The sequence below is a fragment of the Xenopus tropicalis genome, chromosome 5 (assembly GCF_000004195.4).
Source record: "Xenopus tropicalis strain Nigerian chromosome 5, UCB_Xtro_10.0, whole genome shotgun sequence".
Taxonomy (NCBI): Eukaryota; Metazoa; Chordata; class Amphibia; order Anura; family Pipidae; genus Xenopus; species Xenopus tropicalis.
Genome location: NC_030681.2, coordinates 36,492,752 through 36,513,646, shown reverse-complemented (window position 1 = coordinate 36,513,646; position 20,895 = coordinate 36,492,752). Strand labels below are relative to the sequence as shown.

General features: G+C 37.1%; 1 protein-coding gene across 1 annotated transcript in view; it reads left to right on the top strand.

Moving 5' to 3' along the window:
- LOC100496329 (bifunctional protein GlmU) overlaps nucleotides 1–19,377 on the top strand; it is a 38,045-nt gene extending 18,668 nt beyond the window's left edge. Inside the window, exons 3-4 of the mRNA XM_002939436.3 lie at nucleotides 14,374–14,556; nucleotides 16,674–19,377. Of these exons, the coding sequence (XP_002939482.2) occupies nucleotides 14,374–14,556; nucleotides 16,674–16,934 (444 nt within the window). The 3' untranslated portion in view covers nucleotides 16,935–19,377. The remainder of the gene's footprint in view (nucleotides 1–14,373; nucleotides 14,557–16,673) is intronic.
- Nucleotides 19,378–20,895: the final 1,518 nt, after the last annotated feature.

The window sequence follows — 20,895 nt, the reverse complement described above, 5'->3', positions numbered from 1 at the left end:
AATTGTATAAGAAGAGTAAACAACTTAGAGAATGACCTTCTACCTGCCGGTCAATCAAAATGTTATACATGGCTGTAAGTTATTCTGTTATCTAGAAAACATGTAATTTACGCATATAGAATTATCAATGCAGTGAAGGCAGTACAAATTTTAGAACCTGTCTTATATATATTCTATATTTTATGCATTTTCAATGCAATTCATGTACACCATGGCATTACAAGTGCCTTTGTACTCCTCTGTGTGTAACCAGCTTTAAAGTGAGCAGAGCTTTAAAGAATAAGGAAAGGCTTAATCGCTGGAGGGGGGGGGTTCCAATTTGTTAGGCACCCCCCACTGATTATAATCACAAACCTCTTCCCTGAAATATTCACTGTGCCCAGGATCCTTTGGCTGCCCTGGGCTGTGCGCATATGCACTAAAGCAGAAATTAGTGTCTACGTTCTGATTCTACTGGTAAGCACCCAGCCCAGGGCAGTAACAAAAGATTCCGGGGACATTGAAGTTTTCAGAAGAGCATAGTGACTAGCTACAAGGGATTCCTGGTAGAGGTGACAAGATGGTGACTCTGCATTTACTAAAATATAACCCCAGACCGGTGTGTTTAGCAGAAACGAAAAGAGCTGGCCCAGGGTCTGAGGTTAGCAATTATAATTATTGGGAGGTGACCAACAAACAGCAACCCCCAGTTATTAAGCCTTTCCTTGTCCTTTAAACAATTGTTGATATGTGTCAAATGCCAGCTTTAACTGGCAATATATTTTCTAGTTAAACAGCATCAAAATGTATGAATGTATCTAAGTAAGAAATACAGTTCATACAGCAAACATTGTAAATGCTTTTGGCCATGCACGTTTGTATCCTTTTTTATGAAAGAATAATCGTAGTAGTTGTAATAATATCCATATATTGCATACAATCTGTAATCCTAGCCATTACAGGCATTTTATTTCTCAGTGTTGTTATTGGTTTAACTAAAATGTAGTAGGTAGCATGATGGAACAGTGGCATATGCAGTATTGTTTGTCATACTCTGTCACCACTGAAGGACATTTTTATGGGCATTTCATGGTTAGCCTTGCACATCTGCCCAGTGTATTTACATAGTTATTTTATTGTGCCATTATAAGTGAATGTTTTGATAAAAATACGCTTGTATCTTGTAAATTGTCTTGGGAATTAGATCATGACTTTCAATTAATTAGATACTTGTAAAAGAACTGTTATTATTTAAAAATGAAAAATAAACTATATTCCCTAAATATCCACTGCCATTTGACTAAAGACTGATCATCTCTTGACTTTATATGGCATTTACCAGTGAACCCACAGGTGCTGAGCTGGAGTTGATAAGGACAGGTGAGAAAATCTAAGGCTGTTATGTGATTAATGACATGTCACAATTTTGATAAGAACCATGTTCTAAAGAGTGATAAAGTTATAAAAGTCTGCCTCCATTGAGAACCTGAGGAAAGTGGGACACACAGAGGCCTTTCTATTGACTATCTAGATCTTTGCTCAATAGCATGTGGATTAATATAATAGGGAAAAAGAATCTGAGTCACATACACTGATAGGATGAAGGAATTTTGAGTGACATCTTAAACAGTGAAATTTCTTTGTTGTCCTGTTTTATACAACAGAAAAAATGGTTAGTGAAAGCACACAATTGTAAGTAATAGCTTTAAAAGCAATCATTTGGTGCCTGTTTAGACTGACATCTATTTCTACAGCATATCCATCATCACTTTATGACATATAGTTTTATCCACAATTTAAGTCAGAAATTATGGGGGGCTGCATGCTGACCATCACCGATTTCCAACTTACTACATTCCAGTAACATGCAGACTACACATTTACCACTACCAAGTTTCCATTCCTTATTGGCAGAATAAAGCCCCCTTTTAGAAAACACAACATATCTCAGGTGATAATTCCCCCCTTTACCCACTACCCATCCCCTAACTTGCACATCAACACACGCATATCACACGCATAAGTGAGAGAGCAATGAGGGCACTGGCCACAATGGGACCCTGTCCTTACTGCCTGCCCTGTGGGAAGACGTTAGAACAGGACTGGCCTGTGCCTTCTGTTCTGCAACTTGCTCCAAATTTTTTTTGTAAATCAGTGCCAAATGTTATTAATATATAGAGCATGCATAAAAATAATAGAATATGAAACTCACCAGTTTTTGGCCAGGTTTTTTTTATTTCACCTGCTTCAACTATAAAAAAAAAGTCTAGTGTGCCACTAATCTTTCATTAGTAAATAACCATTGCTAATCATTTCAGTTATTAATAGCACTGAAAATGAATCAGACCCAAAGTTTCATTCAATTTTTTTGAGGAAAGGTTTTTTATTTAACTTTAGAACTGACAACATTTTGAAATGAGCGGAAAATGTAATTACTATTTATTCATTTTTACAGCTTTTAGAAAATATATTGGCCTCACAGTTATACAGATTAATGGGACTATGCAGTATATTGTATCAATGTTAATTCCATATTTATATTGCTGCTATTGGTACATTTCTTTGACATTTAGAGAATACTAGTAAAGCTTTAAATAGAGACAATTCTCAGCCTTAGCTCATCCTTGTATGGAGGCACTGAATTCAGGGTGATTTCACCCTTTTATGATTTACTTTTTTGCAATTAAAAGTAAGTAAAGGAGTTAATTGTTCAGCAAGTTAGTGGTCAAGCAAATTGTGCACTAATTATATCCTGTTTTATGACATTTCTTCTCTTGGCGACCACAAGATTTCTTTTTGATATCTTTGTGCTTTGCTTCAAATTTAAACAGCAATGAAACTGTGTATACTAAACATGCAGAAACATTTATTTATAAGTCTAAGCTTTTGCTATTTGTCAGCTCTATTAGAGTGTGCCCCGGCATCTAACGCTTCACCTCATTTGCAATTTTCTTAACCATTCCACGTACAAGTGCCATTTGTTTTAAAATGCTTAAATAAATAGATTGCTGCTGTCTCCTCCATCTCTGAAAATGCCCTTTTTAGGACACAGTGTATTCTTATTGAGCGTTTGGCGATCTATAACTGCATTACATACAATAAACATGTGTTAATGAAGTATGTTTTAATTGGAAATACCCCTGCTGGAATCATGTCTGATACTGACATGCAGAAATCAAAAGAAAGAAAGTCATAACACTAAGCAAACAATAACATGTAGCACAAAGAAGGTTATTTATCTGCTACAATGTCTGTGTCACTTACACGTGGAAATGGCATGGATAGCTCTAAAGGTGTACATTAATAATATTCAGAATAACTAATTACAAGTAGTTTATTAGTATTTGTTACAAACATGAGATTGGACAGCAGGCTATTTCTATATATATATTAACTTAAAACTATGCTTCCTTAAGGTCTAAATATTGATTAAATATACATTTACAATATATCATAAATGATTTATTTTGTTCCCTTTCTGCATCCCACCAATGCTATCCTGTTTCCACCCAATACGTATGTAAGATTTCCCATTACAAAATGTCATATCTGCAATCCCTGGGGAAAACTGTATTATTAGCGCAGGTCTTGGGGATTTAGTGTTGGCAATAATAAAAATAATATCTGTGAGAAAATATAGCTTGTTTGGTTTAATAAAATAATGGTACCGAATAAAACCTAACATAAAGATGCCAAGAGATGATAAAGTACATCTAAGCAGGGCTGTGCTAATTGCGTAAAAGAGCAATAGTAAATAATAAATCAAACTTTAAAAACTTATTTCACATACTTTACTGTCTAAACTCTCTATGTATCTGTGTTTCACAGTAGTTTACAGTAGTGAATGTTGTAGCTGCTGTCTCTTTGTGCAATCTCTCCAGGTTAGAAATGAAAATTGGTTACTAATGTACCTCTAGCCCTAGCAGCTAGGCGCTCTTTTGATTGACCTACTAGAAGGCAAATAGGGAAGAATCATAATTAATATATAAATACAGGTATGGGACCTGTTATCCAGAATTCTTGGGACCTGGTGTTTTCTGTCTATCCGTAATTTGCATCTCTATACCTTAAGTCTACTTAAAAAATAATTTAAGCATTAATTAAAGTCAATAGGATTGTTTTGCCTCCAATAAGAATTAATTATATCTTAGCCAGGATCAAGTACAAGGTATACACCTCTTGGCTTCTACTATATACTATATACAAATACTATACTATACTATATACAAATATTTTTGTATTTTACAAATATTTGTAAATGTGCAGTAATTGCTATTGAAAGTAGTGTCTGCCTGACTGTTATTCCCTGTCTTGCTGGTTCTGAATTCTGAAACAATGAAGCCAACTGATTAAAGGAATTAAAAGAGAACTGACTCCTCCTACATTGGGTCAGACCCAGTGAACAAAAAGAGATAAACAAGTTCTGTTTTCAAGTGCAATTCCACTTACAAATAAGTTTAAACCCACTAAAATGTTTGGAAGTGTTATTAGAATTACATTTTCCGGTGAAGTGCCCCTTTAAATGAATAGCGGACTTGTTCAGCCAAACCATCTATATTACATTTACTGTATTTGTGCCATGCTTTTCCTTTTTTTACTTTGACAGTCTTTTGTGCAAGTGTTTCCATGACGAGAATTAGTATGGGGCTCATTTTAATGGAGCTGGGTTTTTGTGTAGGGGAATAGCCTCGCCAAATGCCTTTCCAAGCGTCCTCTTCCATATTAAGCATTTATTTCAGTACAAAGTAACCAGTGCACTGGAAAGAAGCAAAGGAAACAGAAATAGCTAGATTTTATTTCCAACCCACACTCGGCGGATTTAAGGCAGAAACCTGACACTTCCACCTGAGCAGGTGCATGGAAACAAAATGGAAAATTCAACAGGCCAAAACAAATGGCTTGTCTGTTTAAAAAACATTAAGGCAGGTAGTCATTTTTATATTGTATCAAAGTTTTACAGTTTCCCATTAATAACAATGATTAAACATGTATTCACTGTTCAGTTTTACCTTGACTTTGCATTGTTTTCAGTTGGATAAAAGATTCATTTTTCTCCATAAATGTAAATATATCCATTCCTTTGCCCTGTAGTAGTTTAACTTGCCCTTTGCTCTCCCTTCATCTATTCATATCCTGCAGCACAAACCCAGATAAAAGAATCAGTCTCTAATCTCATTCATACAATGGTTTGTGACCTATGGGTCTTATAAATCTCCCTCTGTTACTGTGTAGCTATGCAGGTGAGAGTTACTGTTTCTAAAGTTAGGGGCACATTTAACAAAAAGTGTTGGAAAAGTTCCATGGAAAAAATTTGGTAACATTGGCTTTTCCCGCAATGAAGAAATTACAGTTTTTTTATGTATTGTCAAACCATTTGATCCATTGTGACTGGTGCAATAAATAGATTCTCCCCTTGCTATTATACAATCTTGTGATTTCGAAGGACCTTGGAAGAGCTTTAATGGTTACAGTACCATTATTTTTCTATTTAAATTGCACTTGGCACAGGGGAATATATATGCAGGCATATTTTTTCTGTACAGGCTGTGATAACGGAAGTTCCTCCAGCTATAGAAATCCAATTAAGGGGATCTGAACTCTGTAGTGCATGGCTCAACTAGCCTTTACTCAGTAGGTGGGCTATAAATCCAAGAATAATACAAATTATCAAAGTTAAGGCATTCTGGGAGCTATAGTCCAGTAACATCAGGGTTGAATTCTTAAGATAATATTGCTTACTAAAACTTTTCCCCAAAATAACAATCTACCTATGTACGATACCAGAAAATTCCTGACATACTGTAGTACTGGCAGTCAGCATTCTCAGTGGTGAATTCTGTTGCATTTATAATAAAGTTCTCATTGGTGAAAGCTGAAAATGGCGATGACGCCAAGAAAACTGGGACGTATGGGAGCCATACAAAAGCTGGTCCTGGACACGACCCTAGTGGAAGATAGCAAATATTGTTCTAATTTCCCTTTTTATGAAAGTATTTTATAGATACAAGTATTGTAACTGTTACATATTTATGGACCTATTTATTGTATCATGCTGTGTAAATGTATTTACACTGAAATATATATGGTGCAACCCATTGACGTCAAAGGGAAAAATTTAGTACATTTCCCACAGTAAAAAAACGCAGTAAAAAATTTTTTATAGCAAAATGTTTTCATAGCTTGATGAATATACTGCTTTTTATTCAATAGGATGGCAATGTGTAGTGTATTTTTTGGACTTTTTTTTTTTTTACAAAGCATGATAAATAGGCCCCTAGTGGTCACAACACCTATTAATTGTGCTGAGTTTGTTCTGTTATCGCCCAAACTAATGGACTTTTTCCATTCTCTTCCTATTCATTTCTAGTCTCACTGTGGTTTTTTTCATTATTTTTGGTGTTTTTGACACAAAGCGAAGCAACACTGCGCTGCTTACAAAAGGGAGCTGCAAATTTTAATTGGCTAGAGATGCCTTTCTATAGTTAGATACTCTGTGACTAATAATTTGTATTGCCTTTGGGCAGATATATGCAACAAATGTTAACACCTAGTTTATAGGTCATTAAATATTATCTATTTGGCATGCCCTCCGTGACAAACACACAACCTTCCATATTATTTCCTTGACATACTAATTACTTTCATGCATCTCTTATTCACCTTCTCAACCCTGTGTCATGAAATGCATTGTGTAAGAGGGTCCCCATGGAGTATGTCAAACATATAGGCATAATAAGTGGGACACACAGACATTGTATCTTAATGACTTCATCATTTGCCTGGATTTGTGAAAAAGCTAGGGGGTCGTACTTGGACACTTCAGAAAGCTAAGAAGGGATCACATTCAGATGCTCAATTAAAGGTTTTCTCCCAAGATCACATCCTTAAGAATTCACTTTTAGATACCAACATATGCTCATTGGCTTCCCCCCAAAAATGTCTATATTCATGAATCAAGTGCTTGAAAGAGAGTTCCTATTCCACTCAAAGAAGAAATAAAATCTAAAAATGAGTATGGCTAAAAATGCTGTGTTTTATATACTTACTTTACCTGCCCAGAGGTTTGGCATCCCTATAACAATAATGATCTAGACCTTCAATGTTGAAGGCCATCTTATCAGGCCATTTTTTAAGTGACAGTGACACTGCACATACCTACTATTTCTTGGGCAGCTGTTGAAATGCTAATATAGAAGCTCATAGAAGCTGATGTTACAGGGCTGCCATGTAACTTGATTTTGAATTTATTACTTGTATTGAGACTTTTATCCTTATGTAATTTTGGTAAATAAGAGCAGCCCAGAGCATTTGTTGTAAATCAGCAGAATAGAAATGGGAACCTACTGGGGCCATAATCAGAGGCACTGCTACAGGACAAGGAAAGTTACATTCACTGGGATGGGTGGCGATTGGCTAGGAGACCACCAGTGAAAACAATTGCTTCCTCTTTACCCCCAGCATCAGCCCAGGGTACTTTCCCAGATAACCTTGTGGCTTTCCAGGACTACTTACAAAGTATAGTTACCTTCCCGATTTTACTAAATGCAGAATTCTACGTACAGTTTCTGGTAGAAATGTGTCTTTTTTGCAAGTCTCCTAAATAATGCAAACATCCCAATAACAAGTAACAAGTTAAATACAAATCTGCAACTTCTGCATAAATCAATACTTTATAATACTATACAATGTTTTTAATATCACCTTCTATTTTAAAAGGTGCCATCATTGATTGACATGTAGAATTCTATAAGCAGGTCTTTGTAGCTTTTTGCAAGTCAAAGATATATTTATTACCTTTAGCTTCCCCTGAACAGAATCATATCACTATACATTGCATTTATGGGCACAGCCAACAAATACGTTACTAATGTACACGTATGCTTACAAGAAACTCCATAATGTACATACATTCTTAGTATACATATCTTTTCAATTTAGCTCAGCTTCTCTTTTAGCTCAACCCTTGGTGGATCCTCAAGATTCTCAATTTTTTATTATTTTTCTTGTGTAACATCAAAATGCCCAATGACTGGTGCCTTTGAAGTACAGTAACTGGATGGCAGCCATTATCTTTGTAGAACAATACAAAAAAGGAGAACAATAATCATTTACACCGGTTTTACATTGTGATCTACTACTCTGTTTTTTTTTTTTTTAAAATGGGAGATTCTAATATTTAGAAAAACAGTGGAAAGTAACACATTCCAATAACTTTTTAATAATTAACTTTGCTGAGCCATCTGTACTACAACAGAGTGAATCCTGTACCAGGTGCTTTTCTATAGGTGCTCTATTTTATTATACAGGTATATTGTAAAAATAATTAATTATTAAGAATATTTGCTTTTTTAATATCCAGTAACCATACTATTTTAAATAGAGCTACACTCTTAAGCTGAATCTTTTCTCAAATCATTGTGTATATATGAAGCTTGGTTTATGTCTGACATTAGGAACCTGAAGATACCTCATAATTTATAGGTTATTGTTAAAGTCTCCTTGTTCAGCCTAGGTGGCCCTTTAAATATGTGCAATAAATGTCCCTGTTCTTTTAGCAGGCAAATTCTGGTCTATTAGAGAATAACATCAATACATACAAACAATATACAAACACTCATAATGTAAAGAAAACAGTGGATGCAAAAAACAGGAACAAGTTGGGATACCATAACCCCCCCCCCCATAAAAAAAAGTTTCAGATGTTGTCTGTTCTAGCTCAAGGGATAATTACAGTCATTATGTGTATTTCAAAACTAAACATTTAATTTTTAAGAGGTAGTTGTATACTATTAAATATAGGGATGCACCGAACCCACTTTTTAGGGTTCAGCCACACCCTCAAACCCACACTGAAGGATTTGGCTGAATCCTGAACCGAATCCTCATTAACAGATGATAATTAGGATCGGAAGGGGTTAAAAATCGCTGCACCGAGTGCTAATTAGCATATGCTAGTTTATGCTAATTAAGATTCAAAATCAGTTCCACATTTACAGAAGCTAGGGGAAATGCAACAGGAACAAAATGATAAACCCCTAATATTTCAAGTAAACTAGTAATGACATAATGAAGGTAAAGAAGCCATTTAATGCCAAATAAATGGACTACATATATTATGTGATGAATGAATAAAATACTAATTTTATAAAATGATATAAATATTATATGTCGGTGTAAACAGTATTTCAGATGGTGAATGTTTAGAAAGATTGAAAATAATGAAAATATTCTTTACATTTCCTACAACTGCTCCACGGTGTCTGATCTCCAAGCATTGATGTGTCTGCATGTTATTTAGTATTTTTGTAATCTGTATTTTCTACACCTGCTTCCCAAGTTGAATACTGTATGAATTGGGATCTTCTCTGCACATAGGATCTGTGTATAGTGCATGTATATTAATGTGTGAGTATACAGAGTGCCTTTTTGCCTGCGTTATTCAGTACCTGATATGTGCATATGGTGTTTAATAAACTGACCCCTCTTAGTTTTCACCTAATTTTTTCTTCCTTTGCTGCTTCTTAGTTGACAATGAACATGAATATTTCCCTGGTTTGCTAAGAACTGGCCCCTGAGCGTTCATCCCATCTGTTGCATTATTTCTTGTGGAACATGTTGACTATGTAAAATTAAAAAAAAACAGCACCAGAGCCAATATGTTGTGCGCTATTATTATTCAATTTCATATTATTTATCAAGAATCGAGTTTTGAATTTTTTTACGTTTTTTTTTTATTTGAAAAAACTCCCCACACTTAATTGTGTGCTTATTTATTTAAAAACAAATGCACCAATGAATGAATGCAGCAAAAATGCATTCTGGTCATGATTTTAAATTATTTTGCAAGGGGGGGCCAGCTTTTAGATGCAGAAGGTTTACACTTGAGATTTTAAAATCTCGAACATTTGAGTTTTGGAAATTGTAATTAGAGAAAAAGTTGAATTGCTATAAAAATGTAACTTTAAACGTCTGCGGAAGGTGGAGGCAGTGTCAGTCAGCCCTATCTCATTCTTATGATTGAATTAGCAGGAGTGTCTTTTTATCTGAATTATTCCCTAAGGATATTTGGTAATAGTGAAAAAACTTTTACACTACTTACTTTTCAATATATTCAATTTCCTAAAGGGCATCTAAAACAAAACAAATGAATTGATGTAATCATATTATATATTCGGTTTTAGACTGCTGTTACCAGGCTTTTTAGCGCAACGTGTCTCTGAAGGCCAAGAATGTCAATGACATTAATTGTCTTTGCACTTTCTATGTGCTTCCTGTTTCAGTTAACCCTGTGGTTGCTGACTCTCATTTGAACCAATAGCTTTGTATTGGTAGACTAAAATGCCAAAAACTGCTAAAAAATTGAAAATAAGTGTAAATTGGTAAATTGCTGAGAGAAGCCCCCTGAGTAAGGATACATTAATCAATGAATTTTATGGAGATCTTTCCCATCTTTTAATTTTCATTTCTCTTTATTATCTGTCCCTCTTCAGTGGGTATTCAGTGGTATTATTTACTTTCTCTTAAAAAATAGTATGATGACATGGTTTAACTGTTTATTCTCTGTTATTTCCTGGGTTTAAGCTTGATTAAGTTTTGGGTTTAAGCTTGATTAAGTTTTGGGTTTAAGCTTGATCTTATAAATACCTAAAGTTTCTCCATAGACCATTATAAGAACACTATATATTTATGAATATTAGTTGTGTTATTATGGGTTATTTATGACTTCAAGTGTAGTATGCAAAATTCAATTTTGAATGCAAATAACCATATTTTCCCCAAAATTCCAGCACTGCATTGGCGACCAATGCATAATAACGAATGTAATTTCAATTGTGTTTTGAAGCAAATCAGGTGCAAGTTGTGGCCAAAATGTTCATGGTGGGGAAGACATCACTGTCATTTAAACAGCAATAGTGTGCAATTGTTTGGGCACAAGTCTACTGCAGCTATTGACACAGCAAATGGAGGGAACCCTGGAATTACTGGCGGCACTAACTCCAGTGTTCCCATCAATAGGTGCACGTGTGTTACAACAGAGGGGGCGGGTTGGAGTGCTGAGTGCAAACAGTGCAAAGGCAAAGACTGAAGTACAGGTATGAGATCCCTTATCTGGAAACCCGTTATCCAGAAAGTTCCCAATTATGGAAAGGCCATCTCTCATAGACTCCATTATAAGCAGATAATTCTAATTTTTAAAAATGATTCCCTTTTTCTCTGTAATAATAAAACAGAACCTTGTACTTGATCCCAACTAAGATATAATGAGTCCTTATTGGAGGTAAAACAATCCTATTGGGTTTATTCAATATTTAATGAATGATTTTTAGCAGACTTAAGTTATGGAGATCCAAATTATGGAAAGATCCCTTATCTGGAAAACCCCAGGTCCTGAGCGGTCTGGATAACAGGTCCCATACCTGTACCTTTAATGAATGAGGTTAATATGTGTAACAACTGGAATCAATTTTAGGGTCACTGCAATTGCAATAGAAAATTAGACCTTTTTTCTTTCAAAAGCATAAATAGATTCCCATGTCACTCAACTCCAAACTTCCAAAATTCCAATCCCTCTGTCTGCTAATCTCTATCATACCATGCTTTGCCTCTGACAAACATCTACTTATCTGTCCCATGGCCTAGGGTTTGCATGTAGTTGTAGAACTAGCACCTTCTGCTTCCTTTTTGCTTAAAGGGTGCATTTAACCTTTAAATAGTTATCAAAATGAACTCTCTCTAGCTGAGAATTGTCACTATGACTAATAACTGCATGACTATATGAAAAAATCTTAGTAAAAATGCTGCACTGTGCACAGTAATAGGCACCAGATGTCTCTTTTGAGTTTAATATTCCAGCACTGGGGCGGGCAACTACAGAGGGACAGAGGGCTACGGAGAGAGATGAAGTAAGCAGCACCCGGAGGAATGTCATTGGTAGAAAAGAAAGTCCCAGCAGGAGAAGGATAAGTCAACACTTGCCAGTGGTGTTGACAGTGGGGGCAGCTCACAAGAAGATCAGGGCCAATGAACTAGCATTAAACTCTAGTTGCTGGGCGTAATTCTAAATAGCTAACCTTATCTACATAGGGTTTCTCTAACTGTTTTTATAGATTCCGTTTGATTCTTATCATATACCTAATTACTTACTCATGGGCTCGTTTTCCCTTGTTGCCATTTCTTACAGGATAATATAGTTATCTGTGAGATGCAGCCTGATCAGCCTTGGCTGCTGGCTTTTTTATGCTTCTTCATCTTATGCAACTGGTTTCAATACTGTACAGTTGGATTAGGCTACTGCTGTTTCCAAAGTCCTCCTTCCACAGATGGAAATCACAGATAGTTAGTAAGTGAAGAAAGCTCCACTCTGATGTGTGTTTAATAAGCTTGGAAACGAAATCACTTTTTATAGAAACTCCCTTCACATCATAGATTGTTGCAATACATTATTATCATTCATAATATGGATTTATACATTATACATTCATTTATACATTATACATTCATTTACTGAATAGATGCAAAAAGGGTACATGCATTTCGGAGCACAATCAAAAGTATATTTAAAATTTCCCAAGCTCTGACATCATTTGAGATTTTTTGTAACTAAATATATTTCATTTTGACTCATTAGGGATCATTTATGACTGGGAAGGCAGCGTGCAAAGTACAAAAATGGCCTCAATCTTTTTTGCACTGCGCATATTGCCTTCTTCTCTACCTGAATTCCTTCAGATCTCAGCACTCTGTTTTGCAGCATGGACTAAACTGCATGTGGATTGGAAAGAGGAGACATGTAGGTGGCCCCAGTACAGGGGCATAAATATATATATATAGTGTCTATCTCTGCACAGACTACAGGGCTGATTTACAATTGCAGCTGCAAGTGCGATCACGCTAAAATGGACACAATTGTTGAGCATACTGATGCTATTATTTAAATCCAAACACCCTCTCTACTCTTGTATAGTTGCCCTAAGCACCTTCCAAGCAGTGTCCATCCAATCAGTTGTGATGAATTGTGGGAAAGTGTGCCTGTCAAAATAAAAACGGCCAGCACACCAGAGGAACGGAGCTTCCATTTGAAGCAGCGTAGGTGGTTTTTCACGGTGAGGGCAGTGAGGTTGGGGAATGCCCTTCCTAGTGATGTGGTAATGGCAGATTCAGTTAATGCCTTTAAGAGGGGCCTGGATGAGTTCTTGAACAAACATAGTATCCAAGGCTATTGTGATACTAAAATCTACAGTTAGGGGCCAATTCACTAATGTATGAATATGAATCACTAAATCCAATCATTTCTGATGATCGAAAATGTCACGAAAATTCTTTTCGTTTGAATACGAAAATTTCGTAGTTACAATCTGAACGTTCCGAAATTTTCATATTGAAACAATTGTTTACGTACTGCTGATCCGATAGTCATGAAATTTTCGTATCCCAACGATCGTACATGGCGCGAAACCCTTTCTGACTTTGACACTACAATGCATAATGTGGGAAGCTTTCCAAAGGACTGAATGGCACTCTGCAGCTCCAACCTGGCCTGATCTTTTTTCAACCCTATGTAACTATGTGGGTAACAAAATGGAAATTGAATCCATAATTGCACTTTGTACACTAAACTTGCATTTATAAACAGCCCTTCATGAGAAAGAATGTGGAGTTGTCCTTGATATGCAAAGTGCATTTATAGCTCTGTATGGTTACAACTCCAGTGATATCATGCCAGGGCTCATTTACTAAACTGGGCAAACTTGGATGTGGCCAGTAACGCATTGCAACCAGTGAGTGATTACCTTTGTTCAGCCAGCTGAAAGCCAATATTTTGTAGATCACCATGGGTTATTGTCAGGTGCAAATTTGCCTAGTCTTAGTAAATGTCCCCTGGACTGCTTCCTGTTGAGGCATGACTACACAACAGCATGGCTAGCGTGAAAGGCAAGGCTTATATTGCAAAATATGCAGCCTAGTTTCACCTTCAAAGAATTAACATGAGTGAAAAGATTTATGATTTAACAACTATAAAAAAAGGTTTATTACTAGAAACAACAAAATCAGCAATGTTTTAGATTGTAAATCTATTCTCCATAATATCATACATTGTAAAACATGTAATATAATAGGAAATAGCTCTGTAATAATGTTGCACAAATGCTGAGGGTTGCAGAAAATGGCTGCAGGTAAAATTGCAAAGCAGCAGCTAGGAAGGCCTAGAGTATGAAACACCCCATGCGGGCCTCGCTGAAATGGGGCTTATAATGATTTTGCTGTTGGGCCCAGTAACTTTTAGACATTTTTGCAGATTACAATAGTTCTTAATAATAATCAAAAATCACCCTAAACCATCTTCACACCTTTATATAATAGCCTATAATTACCTCTCATTTGTTATTCCCTCAGGGAGGCCCGAGCCCACTTTCAGCCTATGCCCTGCGGCTGGGACCCGGAGAAGAAATACTCACGTCATTGTTTAAATTCGTGCAAGAGAAGAACCTAAAATCTCCATTTGTTTTGACTTGTGTGGGCAGTGTCACCAAAGCAACCCTCCGACTAGCTAATTCCGACGCTCTGAATACCAATGAGGTACCTGACAGGTCTGCTGATGTACTGGCTCAGTTAAAGTCATGCATACATATAGAGAGGCGGTTGTGGAGTGTTTCTAGAGAAGTGTACTGATCTTAATTATGTAATTATAAGGCTTAGGTGCCAAACTACAAGCTGTTCCGAAAATCTGTTCTTTCTGTCTGTCATAGTAAATGCTGAGAGTGAAATGTGCGTCCCCCTAAAGGTATCCTGTCATCTTTAATTTGATATAATCTTTAATTAAGCTCATTGGCGATGCTGAATGTATAAAATATGTAGGAGTTTTTCAACGTTGCATATCATACACCCCTCCTAGGCTTAATACCCAGGCAGAAAAACATGCAAACAAATCCATTTGCAGCATATGCTAATATATTTGGAGCACTACTTAGTCTCGGTGATATAGCTTATGTAGAATAAGGCAGTTGTTCTGTGGGGATGCAGCCCAAATTAGGTGTTTAAATATGTCTGGTGTAATGATTACAGATTCAGTCATGCAGGAGAAGCGTGGACAATAAAGATGTTAAAATATTTAACCTCCTTGTTCTGTCCAAAATAAATATTTAGAAATGGGAAACCTGGGGCACTACACAAACTGCCATAACCTAAGAGAAGGACGTAAGGGTAACTTATCCATGTATTCAGAAATGTCTGTGTGTACATTGCTATTTTTTCAAGGTCATTTCTACCCATTCTATTTGAAAACCAGATAGCATTTTACATTTCAGGTTAAAGACTGGCAGAATAGAAGGGCAAATAACTGTGTTTCAGTTCATGGTAAAAATGCTTATTCTGAAATAATGTACAATATTTCCCATTATTTTCATGCTGTGCAGTCACTGACTAACAACCAGGATTGGCTGTGTGTGTTATGGATCCTGGGAACACCAGTGTGTATAATTATTCCTACACTTGTCAGTTATGTTAAGAAATGTCCAATACAAGTACCCAAGCCTTGATTCTCATGTTGCATGTTGAGTCATAGGTAACGGCCATGCCCATGGGCACACAGAGCAAATCATATGCTTTCATCTGTTGCATTTTTTTTCCCAGGCAGAGGAAAGCAGAGCCACTGTCAGGTGCCCCCTCCTGTAGTTGACAGGCATGGCGTCAGCATTTGTGCATTCCATGTAATCCAATAGGCCAACACCATGCCTGTCAATGGAGCTACAGGGAGGGGTGAATGACAGTTGATGATTGAGAAATTAATTGTATCACTTAGATTTCCAGTTGATGATTGAGAAATATAATTGTATCACTAATTTCACACATAGTAAAAGGATAAGGAAAGTGTAAATGGTGGGGGGCAATTTCTATGATTGCTTAAATTAAACCCTGGGCTGATGCCACTTTTCTCTGAAAAATGCATCTGCCCAGGGTACAATCCTGCCATTGCTGCGCTACCATATTCTGTAAGGTCCCAGCAGTCTCTTGACGCTTTCGAGACCAGGAACATACACAGTACAGTAAAATCTAAAATTTTTACTATACAGTGCATGATATATGTGATTTGGACCACAACAAGGGACCCAGGAAATTTCAGAACAAGGCAGCACATATCTGACAAGACTATAGGCCAATGTGCTTTTCAGTGAAGAGAATCGCTGACCCAGGGTTTAAGGTTAGCGGTCTTAATCACCTAATTCTAATTACTGCACTCTGTGATTTATACTTTCCTTAACCTTTAAGAATGGGTAGAAATAAATCTTGGCCTGCTAAGGCTGTTAATGTTCATAGCTGGCAGTTTGGACCTTTCTGTTTAAAGGGTATTAAAAACAGAGGGGGAGAGAGGCACATATTTTAGAAAGATGACGACAAATAATGTAAAGGAAATATTCATATATGGAAGAGAAGTCTCACTAAAACAGCAGCACATAATGTAATAGTAAAAAATCCATCTGCCATAATGTATATCCTTATTGCCTTGTACTGTGCTAATTATGTTCTTTTATTTAAACATAATTTTTCTATTATCTATTTTGTTACACTCTTTATAAAGTATGTAGTACAGATAGATAAAATATATGGGGGTATTCAACATAAAATTTATAAAAAGGCTAAGATGAAATGGGATATGTGCTTGACAGTTTATGTTTCCATTATTTACATTTTTCTAGATCATTTATTTAAAAGAAAAGCTGGAGATAGTTTCCTTGGTGGGAACACTGAATGAAGGAGCACACCTGCACATATCGCTTGGTGACAAGGATGGAAAGACCATTGGTGGCCATGCCATAGGAGATCTGGAGGTCTTCACCACAGCTGAAATAGTTATCGGAGAACTCAGCAACCTAGAATTCACCAGGGAGATGGATGAACACACAGGCTTCCCAGAGCTAGTCATTAGGCCTCGCTCAGAAAATATTACAGGCGTCTAGCTTTTAAATTATGTGCCATTTTTGTTCAAGAAACTGAATGAGATATATTGGTTTCAGATCATGCCTTTAGGTTGCTCTTTGCATTATTCTATTGATTGCTGCCATTTGATCACGTACAACATAATCAGTCATGTACAAAACAGACAAAGTAAATTCATTTCAGTAAATTCTTTAAACGGCCAATTATTAATTTGCCCTTTTAGCATTATTTGCTTTGATTTTGTTTTTCTTCGACATGGTTCCCCAAGGCTGTGCTGCAGGGATTTTTTTTTTAACAAGACTGATTGGCCCATAGAGGCTACAGGACAATGGCTGCATCTCAGAGGGCTAATGAATGTACTGTTTGCTCATCTTTACACAGTTACTATAAGCCACTAATTGGGAGGGACAGCTCAAACAAGCACAGAGGAGCAGTTGTCAGATAAGCGTGACATGGGTCTTAAGAAGCAGTTAATGCGGCTTCAGTGCCTTGGCCTGCAGCATACTATTTACACATAACATACTCTAACTTATTAGCTGGCTGATGAAATAAGGGAGGGCAAAGTCATTCTGGTACTTTATAAACCATTGAATTGCTGATTCTGAGCTTTAGAAATTCAGCTTGTGGAACCGTACTCGTTTGAATGTGACTGAGATACTGAGCCACCTGATAAAGCCAGAGGCACTATATACAGTTATTAGAGTGCAGTTGATAAAATTACATATGGTAGGATCAATACTGTCAAAAAGCCCAAGTTCAATTGCACAATTTTTGAAACATTAATATGGGTATCTACCTACAGAACACAGCCAACTGGTTTACCTCATCTGTCTATTATAATGTGGTTGTTGTTGTTTTATTTCTGTTTCATTCTTTTTCTTGTCTGACATGTACTGTTTTAAAGCCCATATATTTCTGTTTGACACACAAAAATAATTGCTTTAAAAGATTTGATTTTTCTTAATTTACTCCATTGAATGTGTTTTGTACACTTTCTGAGAATGAGTATAATATAATAGAATATACAGTATATTGCAAATGGTGCACAGAGAGCATCATTCACTTAAATAGTCATGTCTGTGTGCGCCAGATGCATTAATTAAGTCTGTTAATGGCACCTTGCAACTGATTTAGTTATGCTCAGTATTAGGCTTGAGAAAAGAACAACATTGTACTTTTTGCATGTGAATTGGGTTTAAATAATGTGTTTTGAAAAAACACATAAAGGGTAAGCATAATTGATGCTAATGTAAAATCCTGTCATACCCATGCAAAAGTGTGTTAAGCAGACCATACATGAAAAGACCATACATGAAAGATTCGCTTATTTAGTGAGGTCGCCAAACGAGCAGATCTTTCCCCGATATGCCCACCTTGAGGCGTGCATTGGACTGATCTATAGGACAAAGCAATTGGATCAGAACAATGGGGATACAGGCTGTAGGAGTGAGGAATGCAAAAACAAGCCAATGCGTAAAGTAACATGATAGAGGCCCACTAGCATAGCAGCATAGACTAACTTACAGGTGCCATTGTATGCAACCACAATTCAGAAACAAGTTTAGAGCTAAGGGTTAGGAGCAGGGTGTAACTAAGAAATAGTCCCTTGATGTTTTGACCTTTACTTAAACCAGAATCCTTGAAGCAGTGTCACAAAACAAGGAGATAAATGGGCTTTTCATTTTGCTATCACGCACCTTACACTTCTCGTTTTAATCAGCTAATCTACAACTTATCTTTTTCATAAAAGCAAATAGACCTGCAGTACAGTCCTTACAGTAGTGGTTCCCAGTGTCCCTCCTGGCAGAGTGTGGGGCAGTAGTGGGAAGGTATGGGGGGCATAGTTTGAAGACCAGTAAGGGTGGGATTTGGGAGCAGTAGTCATTTGCTCTCCTAGATGCAAATAAAAGCCCAGTTTGATGTCAGTTCGGGTGAGATATGGAGTGCATATTCATTTCCCGACCTACATACTCTTGTATGTAATATACCCATATATTGTTCTAATATACCCATATTTTCCACCTAGCCATATCATCAAAGTGGAAGAGCCCTGACCCACCCACTTTACCTGAAATTATTTATAAAGTTGATGCCAACAGAACTTTTGAATCAGCCATTGCAACTATCCAAAATGCAACAAATCACTATCTTAATATTTGGTCTCCATGGTTACTGCAAGGCCTAGTCTCTATGCCACCGTAATACGCTTACTATTATGCAAACATTGACCTGCTGTGAACATATCTAATTATTCCTCTCCTGTTATTTAACTCACTTGCATCCAGATTATTGTTCTGAATATTTTTTTTTTTATCTAGCTGATGGCTACACAGTAAAGAACAGAATGCGGATCAATGCTACATTTTATGCAATTTTATGAAACAATGACATATAATGTGAACTGTTCTTATATGATTTATCGCGTTTGCAAATTTTAATAAAAGATAAGTTACAAAAAAAAAATATATATATATATATGTAACACTTGTTTGGCTATGTATTAGTAAAACCAGGCTAGTAGTTATATGGAGAGCATGTGTTACATACGACTCCCTTTCTTAGAATGGGCCTTCGCTTAGGTGGAAGAGACCTGACCGATTATGATGGTGTAGTTGAACTACAAATCACTATAGCTGTGTAGTGCAGTTGGTAAGAATGGACGTCAGAGAGGTTCTTGTGGTAAACTATAGTACAGATTTATTGTCCAAAACACAATGTTAAGCAGGGTTATCAATACTCACACACAAGCAGATGTATATAAAGTACACTCTGAGTAAGAAGAGAGGGTGTACACCGGTTTATCCCACCTCTTGGTAGAGTCTGGGCAGGGAAATACACCTTTCAGCTAATACCCCTTGGGAGGTAGTCTGGGTAGATATCTGATCCTTCGGGTTACATAGTTACATAGTTACATAGGGTTGAAAAAAGACCAGTGTCCATCAAGTTCAACCCATCCAAGTAAACCCAGCACACCTACCAATCTATACACTCACATACATAAACTATAAATACAACCACTAGTACTAACTGTAGATATTGGGTTGATAAGCTCTAGCATATGAGTCCTCCGGGTGAGTAGGGATCAGGGTTTATTCTATTCCTGTCTCTATCTCTACTCCCAGATTACTCTCCTTGATGGAGCTATTAAGACTGCCCTTTCTTGCTAGGTGCTGACTACTTCACTTTCCTAGAAAGTGCTATAATAGACCTGCTGTGCTGACTAATTCCTCATTCACGGGGCCCTGTCTCTGACTTTCTCCAGAGGGATGATATCCTCTGGGGTACAAATGGCTTCTGGGGCCTAAGGTCTGCTCCCAGGCTCAATGGAGCTCTGCTTGGAAAGCAGCCTGCAGCCAAAGTGGAAGTCACACCCTCCTGCCAGACACTATATCAGTCAGCAGGGGACGTGTACAGCCTGACTAACCAACAGTGTACAGTTACATAACTGAAACCTGAGTACAAGGGCTTTGCCCATTAACATTTTAGATGTGAAGAGGTTAACCCTATGGGTCCCTACATTTACATCACTGTACTGGCAGCCCTTTACTGGATCTAGGCTATGGTGCAAGGGGAACTTTGGTGGCTTTTAACCCGGGCCAATTAGCTGCCAAATCAATCTGAAGGAACCAAGGTCGCAGCTTTAATTGGCTTGTGTGTGGCCAAAAGAAGCATAGTTCATAAAAAAACTAAAGTAAGATTTCTAGGGAGGGATTCAGGGATAGAATTCCACAGGTAAGTACAGTGCCAGGATTAAGTGTAGGCAGAAGAGGCATGTACCTCAGGTGCAAGTTGGGGGTGGCACAGGCAGGAGCGGGCAACCTGGGGGCTTGAGGACTGAGCAGCTGAGGAGAAAGCTGGCATACAAGCAAAGCAGCTGAGGGGTCAGATGGTGAGTGGGTTTGCTGAGTGGGGAACTGAGGCAGGGTGCTGGGCCAAATATTATCACCTTGGCCCCAATACTACTTGGCCTGGCTCTGGGTA